Source organism: Salmo salar, chromosome ssa09 (assembly GCF_905237065.1).
Source record: "Salmo salar chromosome ssa09, Ssal_v3.1, whole genome shotgun sequence".
Lineage (NCBI taxonomy): Eukaryota > Metazoa > Chordata > Actinopteri > Salmoniformes > Salmonidae > Salmo > Salmo salar.
In genome coordinates, this window is record NC_059450.1 from 55,101,849 (window position 1) to 55,119,685 (window position 17,837).

General features: G+C 41.2%; 1 protein-coding gene across 1 annotated transcript in view; it reads left to right on the forward strand.

Annotated features, from left to right (window-relative positions):
* The first annotated feature begins 1,042 nt into the window (after positions 1-1,042).
* LOC106611501 (ecto-NOX disulfide-thiol exchanger 2) overlaps positions 1,043-17,837 on the forward strand; it is a 273,741-nt gene continuing 256,946 nt past the window's right edge. The window contains exon 1 of the mRNA XM_014211765.2: positions 1,043-1,402. Coding sequence (XP_014067240.1) covers positions 1,381-1,402 — 22 coding nt within the window. The 5' untranslated portion in view covers positions 1,043-1,380. The remainder of the gene's footprint in view (positions 1,403-17,837) is intronic.

Here is a 17,837-nt window from a genome sequence, read left to right on the forward strand (position 1 = left end):
AGGAGGAATGGGCAAAAATTCACCCAACTTATTGTGGGAAGCTTGTGGAAGGCAACCTGAAACATTTCACCCAAGTTGAACAAGGCAATGCCAATGCTACCAAATACTAATTGTGTGTATGTAAACTTCTGACCCACTGGGAATGTGATTAAAGAAATAAAAAAGCTGAAATAAATCATTCTCTCTACTATTTTTTCGACATTTCACACTCTTAAAATAAAGCGGTGATCCTAACTGACCGAAGAGAGGGAATTTTTATTAGGATTAAATGTCAGAAATTGTGAAAAACTGAGTTGAAATGTATTTGGCTAAGGTGTATGAAATCTTCCGACTTCAACTGTATATATCCTTACTTTATGCATACACACGTGATAACATACGCACTATGTACACATGTATTTTCTATTGTAGATATGTGGTAGTGGTGGAGTAGGAGCATGAGGGCACACAGTGTGTTGTGAAATCTGTGAATGTATTGTAATGTTTTAGATATTGTGTAACAGCCTTAATTTTGCTGCCTTGGAGATCCATAATAAAAACAAATAGCATTGATGAGAAAGGAAATCTTGAAGGCATCAAATAAAATTGGTGGGCGGAGTTATGTTTCTTACACTAATTAGAGTAAAAAATTACACCTGGCATTCAACTACGGTAATCAACTCCTACACTAAGGGGTCGTTTGACACTTGCATGTTTTTCCATCAAATCTAAGGGTGTCAATCACTTTTGACACTGCACATTTAACACTGGTGATTTTATGGTGAATGCTCATCCATTTTTTTTGTGTTTTGTTGGATTAATTTTAGCAAAGTATTTTTGGGCTGGTAAAGAATCTGAGTGGCTGGTGGACCGAAAAGTTAATTTTAGGCCCTGATCACAACACCTACGCCATAATGAAAATGCATCCATTTGCAAATATACATCAGGGTTAGGCTCCAACAACAAAACCTATCCATATCAGAACCTATGATGATTATTCAGTGGCCCTGCAGAGTCCCTTTCACTGGTTTGCGGACACCAACAAAGTGTACAGTAGTTTGTCAGCTGTGGGTAATCGGGACTGACACCTTCTTGAGCAAATCACTGAATCTCGTTACAACTCTGAGTACTACTTACTCCCTTGCACGTCGCGACTGGCAGGCTATACTTTATTAACTTGTAAACATCGGCTACATGAATTCGGGCATGTGGTTCATGTGAGCGCGAGGCTCCTCGAACGGCAAGACCCTCCTTCATTCTCGCACCGCAGCCCAGTCTGCCCAACCGAGCAGACTGAAGAACAAATTCCTTTTCTCTCAATCCAACGGATTTATATTCTATACATTCGCGTTCAGTAGGCGACGAGCGCTCACCATCCTCTGCTGTACGGGACTGTGGACAATGTTTCTCTTGCAGTATAGAGGTAAGGTCTAAATTGTATTGATTTTGTTACAGTATTACATTAAGCTACCTCTTGTCTGCTCTGCTCTCACTGTTGTGTACTAGGCTATGTCTGGAGCGTTTTACCGACTTCTGTATTTATGGCTGTATTCTCAATAAGAATGAATGAATGCACGTTGTTTTAGACTCATTTCGAGGACGACTTGATTACAGCAGGTACAGTATATTGCTGACAGAAACAACATGTGAAAATCTCAACGACAGTGACCTGACCAAGCAAGTGTCCGCGTCACTTGTATTTTATTCACAAATTGATGTAGATTGAATAGTGTAACCATTATTGTACAATGACTATTGATATCCTTTAGCATATGTTTTACAATGCATTTGAGTACAGTTGACAAGCGTCCTCCCAAACGCCTTATAATCTTTGGAACTTTTCTGAAATATAATACGGGGTGACCTTTTATGTGCTCAGTTCCGTTATTGTTTTGCCTAATATGTTTTCTTGTTTCTTTAGTTAATGACCATGGCTGCTTTTTAAATCTTGTAAATAATGTCACCAGTAGCTAACTGAAAATTTGATATTTGGAGAATATTGATGCCATTGGCACAATGTAGCCGAATCCACTACATTGTGCGTGCTATTATGACATTTTCGTCATGAAATCCAATTTGGTAGCTATTTCACCTGATCTGTCACAAAAAAATGGTATGTTCCCCTGTTCTCAGATATGGGGTATAGGGCTTTCATTAAGGAAACTGGCTCACATCGTGTATGAGTAGCTTTGCAGTCTGGCCTTTCATAACTTCTTCTCATTTATTCACAAATTTACATGTGATACATAATGGCTCTGACTAAATTTACATTTTCACATTACCATGCAGCATATTGAGACTTCAAATGAACCTGGTTAATCTGCTTTACTCCTGCACTCTGACTCTGCTGCTCTCATCTCTTTTTGTAATTTCTTTTAACCACCAATTTTGTGGTATCCAATTGGTAGTTACAGTCTTGTCCCATCGCTGCATGTCCCGTATGGACTCGGGAGAGACGAAGGTCGAGAACCGTGCGTCCTCTGAAACACAACCGAGCTTAGCCGCACAGCCCGCTGAACCCAAAAGTCAGCTGCACCAATATTTTGGAGGAAATGGCATACACCCACCACAGGAGTCGCTAGAGTGGCTAACAGCTAACACTGCGATGCAGTACCTTGGACCACTGCGCCACTCGGGAGGCCTTGCTCTCGTCTTTTTAGTGTCTGCTATTTCTGACCATGGAGAATTGGCCCCCAAATCAGAGATGAGTGTTAAGCCTACAGTATGAATTATGAAAAGGAAACACAGCTATGTATTTTATGTAGGGGAAAGTTGTGGACTTATACTGTGCATTAGGTATGAGGTTATTCCCCCCCAAGTCATTGGCTTAACATGAAATAAGCAATATTTTGTTGCTCTGTGCCATACTATTTTTCAGCTATTGCAGGGGCCATCAACCTTTCCTTGCCCAGGAATCCCCGCCCAGGCAACAGGCGACCCAGGGACCCCCATTATGTTAGAAAAACCAGTGAATGATAATGGCAAAGTATTTTAAAATTAATAGTTTTGGTAAATAGTTTTTCATTATTTTGACCTCCCCACATGATATACTGAACAAAAAATATAAACGCCTACATGCAACAATTTCAAGATTTTACTGAGTTACAGTTCATTTAAGAAAATCAGTCAACTGAAATAAATAAATTAGGCCTTAATCTATAGATTTCACACCCACTGGGGAGCCAGGCCCAGCCAATCAGAGTGAGTTTTTCCCAACTAAAGGGCTTTATTACAGACAAATACTCCTCAGTTTCATCAACTGTCCGGGTGGCTGGTCTGAGACGATCCTGCAGGTGAAAAAGCCGTATTTGGAGGTCCTGGGCTGGCTTGGTTACAAGTTGTCTGCGGTTTTTAGTCTGGTTGGACCTACTGGCTAAATTCTCTAAAACAACAGAGGGAGCTTATGGTAAAGAAATTAACATACAATTCTATATCAACAGCTCTGGTGGACATTCCTGCCATCAGCATGCCAGTTGCACACTCCCTCAAAACTTGAGACATCTGTGGCATTGTGTTGTCTTTTTAGAGTGCCTTTTATTGTCCACAGCACAAGGTGTACCTGTGTAATGATCATGCTGTTTAATCGGTCTTCTTGATATGCCACACCTGTCAGATGGATGAATTATCTGGCAAAAGAGAAATTCTCACTAACAGGAATGTAAACTAATTTGTGCACAAAATTTGAGAGAAATAATTTTTTTTGTGCGTATTAACTGTCACTTCCGAGTCGACACACACACCTATTTCATGCCACACCTCTAACAGAGAGGAATAGGCTAGAAAATAAAATATTTGGCTCAAATGTATTTTGTCAGGATTCCTCTCATCCCTCCCGTAGTAGCATTCGAGCTCTAGCTAGTGGTCCTTTTTAGCAGTCTTTTATTTTGTATTTTTTGTACTATCGTATGTCACTGTGCTTTATCGGTACTTTATCTCGATAGGAGAAAGGTTGACATCGCACAACCCTAATTGGAAGAAATGTAAATTATAACAGAGCCTATTCGCTAGAAACTAGGGCTGTGATGTTTATAGAATTTTGGATAAAGATTGTCATGCAAATGGCGACATTTGCTTAAAGCTTTGAGTCATCTTGGGGATATCAGTATCAGCTTTGCACATCTGGATTTGGGGATTTTCTCCCATTCTTCCTTTCAGATTTTCTCAAGCTCTGTTAATGGGCAGCTGAGGTGAACAGCAATCTTCAAGTCTTTACACAGATTTTCAATGGGATTCAAGTCTGGGCCACTAGAGGTGGCCCAACCGCTAGAGGACTTTCACATTCTGGTTCTGAAGATTTTCCAGCCTTGCTTTGGCTGAATGCTTGTGGTCATTATCCTGTTGGAACGTAAATCTTCGCCCCAGTCTAAGGTCTCTTGAAGCAGGTTCCCCATCAAGGATTTGCCTGTATTTGCCTCCATTCATTGTTCCCTCTATCCTTACCAGTCTCCCAGTCCCTGCCGCTGAAAAGCATCCACATAGTGTGATGCTGCCACCACCATTCTTCACGGTAGGGATGGTGTTAGACGGGTGATGAGCTGGGATGCTGAGAGAGGGCTGTTGCATGAGTCATGACCCCAGTCAAATCACTGTAATCTCCTCTTATGCAGTACCCAACTCGTTAATGACCGTCAGGTTGCTAATGGCCTGGTACTCTGCTCTATTGTCCTTCTAACCACTCTGACATCAATGCAAATGAAATCAAAAATCACATCAAACACTTATCAAAACAACATCATGCTTTTAAAACTTACCTCCTGTGATGATCAATTTGAAAAAAGAAGTTAAACAGGTTGAAATTGAGTGGAAAACACGGTCATTGTGGATCTTGTTTCAAAGCCAAAAAAACGACATTAAAATAATGATTTTGCCGTTATACAATACATAGCCTACCGCATATTATGCACAGCAGAAAAACGTTAATAAAAAAAAACAGAGATTTAAGATGACTTTGGTATAATTTGTTTAGCCTATACTCTACAACTTAATTCTAGTAATCGCCTTTGAGTGTGGACTGTATTATTATGTATACTGCATGGACAACTGTCTGTTACACTCCAAATGTATTATCCATTAATCTGGGAGTGAATGTATAGGCCTAGGTGATGCTGTTGGTTATTTGATTGTTCAGGGCGTCTTACAGTTTTTGTTTATATATTTGCATAATTATTAAATAGGCTGACATTCCCTTTTAGCTACAAAATATCTCACCAATGTGCATTTCCATCTCCTCTCTCTCCTTCATTCCTTTCTCAAGCGCACAGAGATAGGGACTGACAACAGTTTAATTAAATATGTTTTGTTGTGAAAACATGTTACTATCAATGTTTCCGAACTGATTACACTTAGTTTCTCAAATGAAGCACTGCAGGAACAGGGTTGGAGAGCCCATGTTATACAGAGTTTGGGTGGAATATCACCTGTTGAGCAGTGAGAGGCTGAAATGCTCCTCAAACAGTGGTTGATGCGTGAATTGAAACAAGTGCTCTTGTAAGCCCAGACATTTTTATATGCAATCCGGTGTGAAAGCACAGTTTTGATTGCTGCAACTACTACTATATTTATTTGTCATCTGCTCCGCTGTAAAGCTGGAGTAGCCTACCATGCATAATTTAAGATCAAACTGCGGGAAAGCGGCCTCCATTCGCTATTCGAGTGCATATACGGATGATACAGTTGAAGTCGGAAGTTTACATACACCTTAGCCAAATACATTTAAACTCAGTTTTTCACAATTCCTGAAATGTAATCCTTGTAAAAATGTCCTGTATTAGGTCAGTTAGGATGACCACTTTATTTTAAGAATGTGAAATGTCAGAATAATAGTAGAGAGAATTATTTATTTCAGCTTTTATTTCTTTCATCACATTCCCAGTGGGTCAGAAGTTTACATACACTCAATTAGTATTTGGTAGCATTGCCTTTAAATTGTTTAACTTGGGTCAAACGTTTTGGGTAGCCTTCCACAAGCTTCCCACAATAAGTTGGGTGAATTTTGGCCCATTCCTCCTGACAGAGCTGGTGTAACTGAGTCAGGTTTGTAGGCCTCCTTGCTCGCAAACGCTTTTTCAGTTCTGCCCACGCATTTTCTATAGGATTGAGGTCAGGGCTTTGTGATGGTCACTCCAATACCTTGACTTTGTTGTCCTTAAGCCATTTTGCCACAAATTTGGAAGTATGCTTGTGGTCATTGTCCATTTGGAAGACCCATTTGCAACCAAGCTTCAACTTCCTGACTGATGTCTTGAGATGTTGCTTCAATATAGCCAAATAATTCTAGTTTGTGAAATGCACCAGTCCCTCCTGCAGCAAAGCACCCCCACAACATGATGCGGCCACCTCCGTGCTTAACGGTAGGGATGGTGTTCTTTGGCTTGCAAGCCTCCCCCTTTTTTCTCCAAACATAATGATGGTCATTATGGCCAAACACTTCTATTGTTGTTTCATCAGACCAGAGGACATTTCTCCAAAAAGTACGATCTTTGTCCCCCTGTGCAGTTGTAAACTGTAGTCTGGCTTTTATATGGTGGTTTTAGAGCAGTGGCTTCTTCCTTGCCGAGCGGCCTTTCAGGTTATGTCAATATAGAACTTGTTTTACTGTGGATATAGATACTTTGGTACCTGTTTCCTCCAGCATCTTCACAAGGTCCTTTGCTGTTGTTCTGGGATTGATTTGCACTTTTAGCACCAAAGTACGTTCATCTCTAGGAAACAGAACACGTCTCCTTCCTGAGCAGTATGACGGCTGCATGGTCCCATGGTGTTTACACTTGCGTACTATTTTTTTGTTCAGATGAACGTGGTACCTTCAGGCATTTGGAAATTGCTTCCAAGGATGAACCAGACTTGTGGAGGACTACAATTGTTTTTCTGAGGTCTTGGCTGATTTCTTTTGATTTTTCTCATGATGTCAAGCAAAGAGGCACTGAGTTTGAAGGTAGACCTTGAAATACATCCACAGGTACACCTCCAATTGACTCAAATGATGTCAATTAGCCTATCAGAAGCTTCTAAAGCCATTACATTATTTTCTGGAATTTCCAAGCTGTTTAAAGGCACAGTCAATTTAGTGTATGTAAACTTCTGACCCACTGGAATTGTGATACAGTGAATGATAAGTGAAATAATCTGTCTGTAAACAATTGTTGGAAAAATTACTTGTGTCATGCACAAAGTAGATGTCCTAACCGACTTGCCAAAACTATAGTTTGTTAACAAGACATTTGTGGAGTGGTTGAAAAAACAGTTTTAATGACTCCAACATAAGTGTATGTAAACTTCCGACTTCAACTGTATTGTATGTATCTTTCCCCAGTCCTGTTCCTGCCCATTTTATAATGGGCCATTATAAATCTAAACAAATTTTACATATTATTGAAGACAAGATTAATTTGAGAATATTCTGATGTGTGAAAATTTGATCACTTGATAAGAGTACAGCGTGTGTAGCCTGAGGCAAGGAACAGAGTGCAAACATTTTTTGACTTAGTCAATAGCCTATAGTCACATCATGCAGTCCGTAATGATTTTATTTCTAAGACATTCTAAGGTTTGTATATTTCACAACTGCATTTGCCAAATAACTCTAAATGTAGCGTATGGAACCTGTTTCAAATGATCACTTTGACGCTCAACATAGTCACTTCATTTGCGGACTCGCTCCAGAATAGGAAAAATATCCTTTCTATTTTATTCAGCTAAGTACAATTATATTCTTACTCTAAAATCATATACAATAAAGTAATGGCACAGGATTTATTAGCATACCTTGTCTGCTAAATGAACTAACCTACAGCCGATGGCATCGCACATAGCCAGATAATATACAGTAGGCCGACTCATATTCGGTTCTTCTAAAATACATTTTCTTAATGTCATAATGTTTCTTTAGACCTGCCTAAAATAATGGATTTAATGTGATGTAATGGATTCATTCGACTTTTTAAAATGTAGATATTCCAAAGGCGCACACCAGAGGCTTGTAGCCTATGCATGGAGGCCTGTAGACGCAAACATGTTTATGTTAATATAAGGTCAATTACCGTGAGACTGACAATAACCAGCTGACAAAATGTAATGTCCGCCACATTCCCTCAGAATGGATTGCGCCTTACATTTGACTCGTGTCTGATACAGGTGAGAAAGGTCATTTAAGTTCATACCAATGATCCTGCTAATTTGTTTCACAATGTTACCCAGCCTGTTCTTACTCTTTAAGTTTAGATTTCCAAAACAGCAGATCACACTGAATGTTAAAATGGATTCAATGTCCACCCTTAAACCGCAGTTTCCTCTGGAAGAACAAGCGCTGATTTCCCTTTCAACAGATAACATACACATTGTCCAAAAAAGTCAGTTTGCTGTCAAGGAAAGTGCCAAGATATTTATATCGATCAATAGTCGCCACTGGCTCACCATCTATCAGAGTCTGCATTGTTGGCAGTGAGCCAATCTCACCCTCAAAATCCTTTCCTGCCTGGCGGAATGTTACATTTCTTACTGGATGAGAAACATTTGCTTGTGTCAAATCTCATATGAAAACATTATACATATTTTAAAAGCTGAGAAACAGCTGGGCTCCAGAGTGACACAGCGGTCTAAGGCGCTGTGTTTCAGTGCTAGAGGCATCACTACAGACACCCTGGTTCGAATCCAGGCTGTATCACAACTGGTTGTGATTGGGAGTCCCAAAAGGTGGCGCACAATTGGTCCGGTGTTGGCCGTCATTATAAATAAGAATTGGTTCTTAACTGACTTGCCTAGTTAAATAAAGGTTAAATAAAAAAATTATGACATACAATAGCACCACATCAATCAAATTGTATTCAGTCATGAAAAACAACCTGTGAAAATGTGTATCTTATACGAAAGTCAATGCTTTTCCCCTAATCAACTGCCATTTACAAAAGTTTATAATAATGATAGAGAAAAACTTGGAACATAACGAGTCTTCCTTATTTTGTAAGGATTGGTAATCTGAAATCAGAATAGAAGTGCGTTTTACTGTGAATGGGTTACAGACATTTAAATAACCAATTGTAATTTTTCTCAAATTCTATGGAATGTTCTGTGACTGGATAGTATATTAAACGCATATCTTCACCAAAACAAATTACAAATAGCATTGAGTCTTACATATGATAAGGAAAGACATAAACAAGTGATATAATATTAGTTAAACAAGAACTTTATTGAAATAATAATTTTAGGGGAATACATTGTCTCTTTCAAACCTGAAAATGAAGACATATTTAAATCGCTATCATAACCTTAACATTATGCAACATTCATTTCAGGGCTACCTTCATCAAAATCTTACTGCAATTATAAAATATGAAACAAATATGGCACATAACAAAAATATTATTTTTTACAACTTCAATTTCTACATTCAACTACCATATAGACTATTACATAAAGTGTCAGAATGGGAACAATTCCAAAAGCACAACATAACTTTACAGTCATTACAATTTACAACATAAAGGGAGGCTGGCATGCAAGATGTCTTGGATAAGAAAGGGAAAATATGCAAGAGAGAGGGGACATGCAGGAAAGGGAAACTGTTTGCCCTGACATTCAGGTGCCACACAACCAAACTGGGTCCTGTTCTCCTTTCTGTCTTTCTTGTAAAACAGTCAACAATATATAGTGGGGGCCTGTAGACTAGGCATGTGCCATGTTTGAAAAGATGAGTTTACAGTTTTCACAGACAAAGGTCTGTCAAAAGATGGATACCTGTCATTAACATCAATACTCCTAACTGACGAGCAAGGTTCTCTCTGAATGTAATCTGTTTAGTAACCAGTTTGCCCATTTTCCTTGCCAGGTGCTGCGTGATTACACTGCCATTCCTGGAACAAAAGGTAACTGTTGACAACTGCAATGTCAACACAGTGGCAAGAAAGTGTTCTCCACCACTTCTAGGTCTTCTGCAAAACATTGTAGGAGTTGATCACCTGATCAGACATGACATGTAATCGTGGATTACACCAGGCTGGTGGACCACTTTCCTATTCCAAACACCATCATTTGTGGAATCATTTGCATTGTGTCTCTCCACTGTATGGCCAATACATTGCCCCCTATCCTACACCAACCCATATCCCACTTTTTAAAGTCTTAAATGCATCAGGAAACTGTTTCCAGTTTACACTACAAGTTCCACATGCATTGAACCCCTGTTCTCTGTCTACTTACGAACGTGTATAAAAGTTGTCAAACCAAACATTATAATCCTGGTTTGCATATGGCACAACTAATTCCTCAACCACACGACCATCCCGACTGCCGGTGTAAACATTGAAATCTAAAGTGTAGCCTGTGTCAGATGAAGCAATGACCCTCATTTAAAATATTGACCGAGTTGGCTTCCCTTTTATATACTGTTTGAATCCTGATCGGCCCTTTGATTTGACCATGCACTCATCTAGGGCTGACGCCAATTAGTCGACTGGTCGGTTGTTGATCGACCAAGATTGTTTTAGTCGAGCAGTAACAAATATATATATATATATATACACTGCTCAAAAAAATAAAGGGAACACTTAAACAACACAATGTAACTCCAAGTCAATCACACTTCTGTGAAATCAAACTGTCCACTTAGGAAGCAACACTGATTGACAATAAATTTCACATGCTGTTGTGCAAATGGAATAGAAAACAGGTGGAAATGATAGGCAATTAGCAAGACACGCCCAATAAAGGAGTGGTTCTGCAGGTGGGGACCACAGACCACTTCTCAGTTCCTATGCTTCCTGGCTGATGTTTTGGTCACTTTTGAATGCTGGCGGTGCTTTCACTCTAGTGGTAGCATGAGACGGAGTCTACAACCCGCACAAGTGGCTCAGGTAGTGCAGCTCATCCAGGATGGCACATCAATGCGAGCTGTGGTAAGAAGGTTTGCTGTGTCTGTCAGCGTAGTGTCCAGAGCATGGAGGCGCTACCAGGAGACAGGCCAGTACATCAGGAGACGTGGAGGCCACAAATGTGCATGTGTTTGCTCAAACGGTCAGAAACAGACTCCATGAGGGTGGTATGAGGGCCCGACGTCCACAGGTGGGGGTTGTGCTTACAGCCCAACACCGTGCAGGACGTTTGGCATTTGCCAGAGAACACCAACATTGGCAAATTCACCACTGGCGCCCTGTGCTCTTCACAGATGAAAGCAGGTTCACACTGAGCACATGTGACAGAGTCTGGAGACGCCGTGGAGAACGTTCTGCTGCCTGCAACATCCTCCAGCATGACCGGTTTGGCGGTGGGTCAGTCATGGGGTGGGGTGGCATTTCTTTGGGGGGCCGCACAGCCCTCCATGTGCTCGCCAGAGGTAGCCTGACTGCCATTAGGTACCGAGATGAGATCCTCAGACCCCTTGTAAGACCATCTGCTGGTGCGGTTGGCCCTGGGTTCCTCCTAATGCAAGACAATGCTAGACCTCATGTGGCTGGAGTGTGTCAGCAGTTCCTGCAAGAGGAAGGCATTGATGCTATGGACTGGCCCGCCCGTTCCCCAGACCTGAATCCAATTGAGCACATCTGTGACATCATGTCTCGCTCCATCCACCAACGCCACGTTGCACCACAGACTGTCCAGGAGTTGGCGGATGCTTTAATCCAGGTCTGGGAGGAGATCCCTCAGGAGACCATTGCCACCTCATCAGTAGCATGCCCAGGCGTTGTAGGGAGGTCATACAGGCACGTGGAGGCCACACACACTACTGAGCCTCATTTTTACTTGTTTTAAGGACATTACGTCAAAGTTGGATCAGCCTGTAGTGTGGTTTTCCACTTTAATTTTGAGTGTGACTCCAAATCCAGACCTCCATGGGTTGATAAATTGGATTTCCATTGATTATTTTTGTGTGATTTTATTGTCAGCACATTCAACTATGTAAAGAAAAAAGTATTTAATAAGATTATTTCTTTCATTCAGATCTAGGATGTGTTGTTTAAGTGTTCCCTTTATTTTTTTGAGCAGTATATATATGCGTCAAATACAGGGACGTCGATAGGCCTATTTTAGGGGTGCTTTAGCGATGATGGGACTGGGGGTTGGCATCCTCTCTCACATAAAAACATATCTGCAGATGAGAGACAGATGGAGAGAGAGCATGTTTAAGCCTTGTTTATATTTTTTATTCTAACATTGTTAGTCATCATAATAATCAGGTGAAAAGCAAAACTGACCTTGGATCATTAACTCTGGGACTACTGCATCTCTATCTGTATTTCAATGTAAAGCATCTCTTTAATAATACTTCCTGTTGACCTGACCAAGTGCCGTCTATGTAGCCAGTTCAGATGCTGGAGGGGTTAACCGAACAAAGCTGATATAACCTAGATCAAATCAAATTGTATTTGTCACATACACATGGTTAGCAGATGTTAATGCGAGTGTAGCAAAATGCTTGTGCTTGTAGTTCCGACCGTGCAGTAATATCAAACAAGTAATCTAACAATTTCACAACAACTGCCTTATACACACAAGTGTAAAGGAATGAATAAGAATAAGCAAGATGCAGTAGATGGTATAGAGTACAGGATATACATATGAGATGAGTAGTGTAGGGTATGTAAACATTATATTATAGAGGATTTAGGGAGAAGAGGAGAGAGGGATGAAGTAAAGGAGAGAGACTGTTATTGAGAAAATAAGGTAGTTAAAGAGACACCGTTCAACAGGAATCTGTGTGTGGCCTTACCTGGTGTCCACACCACACTAAGTGGCTGCAGGGTACTTAATGCTGAAGAACATGACTGGGCGCACGAGGACAAACAATATAGTGTAGTTATAGAAATAATGAAGTGTCTTAATATTCTCCATGGTTGGCCCTCTTACCTATTCGTTGAAGGTGGAAAGAGCCACAGTTATTCACTTGAGCCTGCTTACTGCACAACGCAATCCATAAATCAGATTGATACACAAGTGTGTGGGTTATAGGGTGTCTAATTGTTCTACATGTTTTCAACATGGGTGACTCTTAAAAGAGCCTGTTTTGTTTTTGTACAGACATCACACCCTTACCTGGAGACACCTGAAACCCCACCTCTTCAAGGAATACCTGGGATAGGATAAAGTAATCCTTCTAACCCCCCCCTTAAAAGATTTAGATGCACTATTGTAAAGTGGTTGTTCCACTGGATATTATAGGTGAATGCACCAATTTGTAAGTCGCTCTGGATAAGAGCGTCTGCTAAATGACTAAAATGTAAAAAAAAAATGTAAAAAATGTACCTAAACAGCACCCTCACCTGAGAAGTAGAAATCAAAGGGAGATGAACTGGGAATTGAATAACTGCAGTTGACATAACTAAGTAAATGGAAGAACACTCTTATTGCAATGTGAATGGCTCTTAAAAGAGCCTTTGGTTGTGCATAGTGTAGTCTATGGTGTTGCCAGGGAACAGCACCCTCTTCAAGGAAGTAGGAGGTGAAGATCTCCCGCACATGGATTGCCTCTCTTACTGCGTTGTTGGACCCCATCCTTGAAACATCCTGCAGAGCAGCAGACTTCTCCTCTGGCACACAGCGGCGAGCTGCAGATCCCCTCCTGTCCTCGTGTCCATCCTCATGAAGTTATGCAGGACACAGGTATCCTTCACACAACTGAATTAGACTTTTACATCATCATTGTGGATTGCTAAAGTATAATATCCCTGATAACAAATCATGATAATATTGGATTGATAGATGCATGGGCACACATATGTGCATGTGTCGCATGTGACAATAACAGGATCATATCAAGGATAGCATCACAAATGAATACATAAATACCAGTCGAAGCTTGATGAGGAGTTGATCATTTGAATCAGCTGTGCAGTGCTAAGGCAAAACAAAAATGTGCACCCCTTTGAGTCCCCAGGACCAGGACTGAGAACCACTTATCTTCATTGGGACCTCTTCATATGTAGACAGGCTTTCATAGCTCTCTTTATCTGAGGACAGAAAACCTCACAAGAACCAGACTTCATTATAGTCACCACACTGAATATAATATGTTACTATTATCTCCGTCCTCACTTCTGGGGACAGGAACTACACAAGTACCTGCCCTATCCAGAATAGCCTATTCCCTCACTTTGACAGTTGGCTGCTATCCTTTCACCCTCCTCCATGGCTGTTAGCTAGCTACCTACAAATGCATTTGGAGTTTGTTTTTTACTGTGATAAATACATCAAGATAGCTAGCTAATATGAAGTTAGCTAAGTGAATTAAATATCACCAGCTACCTATCTATACAGTATGTGAAGTTGGCTAGATAGCAAGCTAGTCAACTAGCTAGCTCATTTAGCAGCTCATTTGAGTTAGTCTTAACCGTAGCTAGTTAGTGAAGGGGTTCACCTTGGGGTCATGATTGGGGCTGCACCAAATGTTTAATGTATTATAATAATTGATTATGCTTATGTTGTATTAATAGAAGGGGAAGGGCTATAAGACCCTTCCCCCACTACATTTATATGGTCCTAGACTACAGATTAACAATACATATTCATTATAAGGTTTAACATTGTTCCACTATTCTTTTATAGTCTCTGCCTCTTATAAAGAAACGGTCTGAGAGATGTGTGAGTTATTGCAGTCAAAACAGGGTGTCTGTGAGAAAGCGCCTAAAGGCTAAAAGAGATTCATAGACACAGAACCCTGCAGGGGAGTGAAAGAGATAAGAGACTAGTCAGACATACCACTATAAATCAGCTTGGGGAGTGGACATTTACTGCTGCGCCTTTAGATATTGTTTGTATAGCTGTGTATGCATGGGCTTGGTCTCATGAGTAGAAGGTAATGATTTAGGCAGTGACATCACTAGGGGTTGACTGCAAGCATAATAAAATAACTTGGACCCTTTACTATTTTGCAGAACTTACTCGGAAACATGCGTGCTATGTTCCCGTTGTCAACTTCTGTCTGCAATTGCATTAATAAATAAATGAATGATTGATTTACTTAAAGTTATTTGTCTGAATGCTAATTTCACCGAAAAGCAAATGATTGACAAGGAACGAATCCCAACATTAGCTAATAATACATTGTTTTTTAAAAACATTTTCGAAAGGTATTTACTTACTTGAATAGGTTCTCCCAGCCATGTGGACAATTGGAAACAGGGCAGCAAAGTTTGTTTGTCACTAGACTGTTTTACAGTATAGTTCAATAGCAATATGTACCCATTTAATAACCAGACCTTCAAACAAACTTGCTATGCTGAATTCTTGACGCACAATCGAACGTGCTGCTATATGCTGCCAGCACGCCGATAAGCGAGTCAGAATGGGCGGCCTAAGGGGCACGTGGAAATTTACCGCTATCTAGTGTACATGCACTACAATGAGCAGCCTAAGCGTCACGCGGCAATTTACCGCTGTCTAGTGTACATGCACCGTTAGGCCTACTTGTACCTAACATTTTGGTTAACGTTAGCTACTTCTGTGGCTTGAGACTGCTAGCTAACAGTAAACGGACAGGAGGGAGTATGCCAGACCCCCCTAAAAGAGGCTTAGCCCCCCTATCCATGAATCTCTAGTGACGTCCCTGGTCAAATATATATATATAAGCGTCAATACAGGACTAAAATTGAATCGTACTACACCAGCTCCGACGCTTGTCGGATGTGGCAGGGCTTGCAACCTTTTACAGACTATAAAGGGAAGCACAGCCGCGAGCTACCCAGTGACACAAGCCTACCAGATGAGCTAAATTACTTCTATGATCGCTTCGAGGCAAGCAACACTGAAGCATGCATGAGAGCATCAGATGTTCTGGACGACTGTGTAATCACGCTCTCCGTAGCCAATGTGAGTAAGACCTTTAAATAGGTCAACATTCACAAGGCCGCGGGGCCAGACGGATTACCAGGACATGTACTCCGAGCATGCGCTGACCAACTGGCAAATGTCTTCACTAACATGTTCAACCTGTCCCTGAATCAGTCTGTAATACCAACATGTCCCTGTGCCCAAGAACACTAAGGTAACCTGCCTAAATGACTACCGACACATAGCACTCACGTCTGTAGCCATGAAGTGCTTTGAAAGGCTGGTCATGGCTCACATCAGCACCATTATCCCAGAAACCCTGGACCCACTCCAATTTGCATACCGTCCCAACAGATCCACAGATGATGCAATCTCTATTGTACTCCACACTGCCCTTTCCCACCTATGTGAGAATGCTATTCATTGACTACAGCTCAGCGTTCAACACTATAGTGCCCTCAAAGATCATCACTAAGCTAAGGACCCTGGGACTAAACACCTCCCTCTGCAACTGGATCTTGGACTTCCTGACGGGCCACCCCCAGGTGGTACGGATAGGTAACAACACATCCACCACGCTGGTTCTCAACACGGGGGCTCCTCAGTGGTGCGTGCTCAGTCCCCTCCTGTACTTCCTGTTCACTCATGTCTGTATGGCCAGGCACGACTCCGCAACACCATCATTAAGTTTGCAGATGACACAACAGGGGTGGGTCTGATCACCGACAATGATGAGACAGCCTATAGGAAGGAGGTCAAAGACCTGGCCGTGTGGTGCCAGGGTAACAACCTCTCCCTCAACGTGATCAAGACAAAGGAGATGATTGTGGACTACAGGAAAAGGAGGACCGAGCACACCCCCATTCTCATCGACAGGGCTGTAGCGGAGCAGGTTGAGAGCTTCAAGTTCCTTGATGTCCACGTCAACAACAAACTAACGTGGTTCAAACACACTAAGACAGTTGTGTCTTTACGACAAAGCCTATTCCCCCTCAGAAGACTGAAAAGATTTGTCATGGGTCCTCAGATCCTCAAAAAGTTCTACAGCTGCACCATCGAGAGCATTCTGACTGGTTGCATCACTATCTGGTATGGCAACTGCTCGGCCTCCGACCGCAAGCCACTACAGAGTGTAGTGATTACAGCCCAGTACATCACTGGGGCAATGCTTCCTGCCATCCAGGACCTCTATACCAGGCGGTGTCAGTGGAAGGCCCTAAAAATGATCTATTTTCTTTTTTTTAACTTTTTCTTTTTAAAACTGCATTGTTGGTTAACCTGTTGGGGCTAGGGGCAGTATTTGCACGGCTGGATAAAAAAATGTACCCGATTTAATCTGGTTACTAATCCTACCCAGTAACTAGAATATGCATATACTTATTATATATGGATAGAAAACACCCTAAATTTTCTAAAACTGTTTGAATGGTGTCTGTGAGTATAACAGAACTCATTTGGCAGGCAAAACCCTGAGACATTTTCTGACAGGAAGTGGATACCTGATGTGTTGTATTACCTTTAAACCTATGCCATTGAAAAACACAGGGGCTGAGGAATATTTTGGCACTTCCTATTGCTTCCACTAGATGTCACCAGCCTTTACAAAGTGTTTTGAGTCTTCTGGAGGGAGATCTGACCGAACAAGAGCCATGGAACGATGATGGCCCATTAGACACCTGGCGCGCGAGTTCATGTTGGGTACCCTCATTCCAATACGTTATAAAAGAGAATGCATTCGTCCACCTTGAATATTATTCATGTTCTGGTTAAAAAGGCCCTAATGATTTATGCTATACAACGTTTGACATGTTTGAACGAACGTAAATATATTTTTTCCCCTCGTTCATGAAGTGAAGTCCGGCGGGCTTAGATCATGTGCTAACAAGACGGAGATTTTTGGACATAAATGATGAGCTTTTTTGAACAAAACTACATTCGTTATGTACCTGTGATACCTGGAAGTGACATCTGATGAAGAGAATCAAAGGTAATGGATTATTTACATAGTATTTTCGATTTTAGATCTCCCCAACATGACGGCTAGTCTGTATCGCAACGCGTATTTTTCTGGGCGCAGTGCTCAGATTATTGCAAAGTGT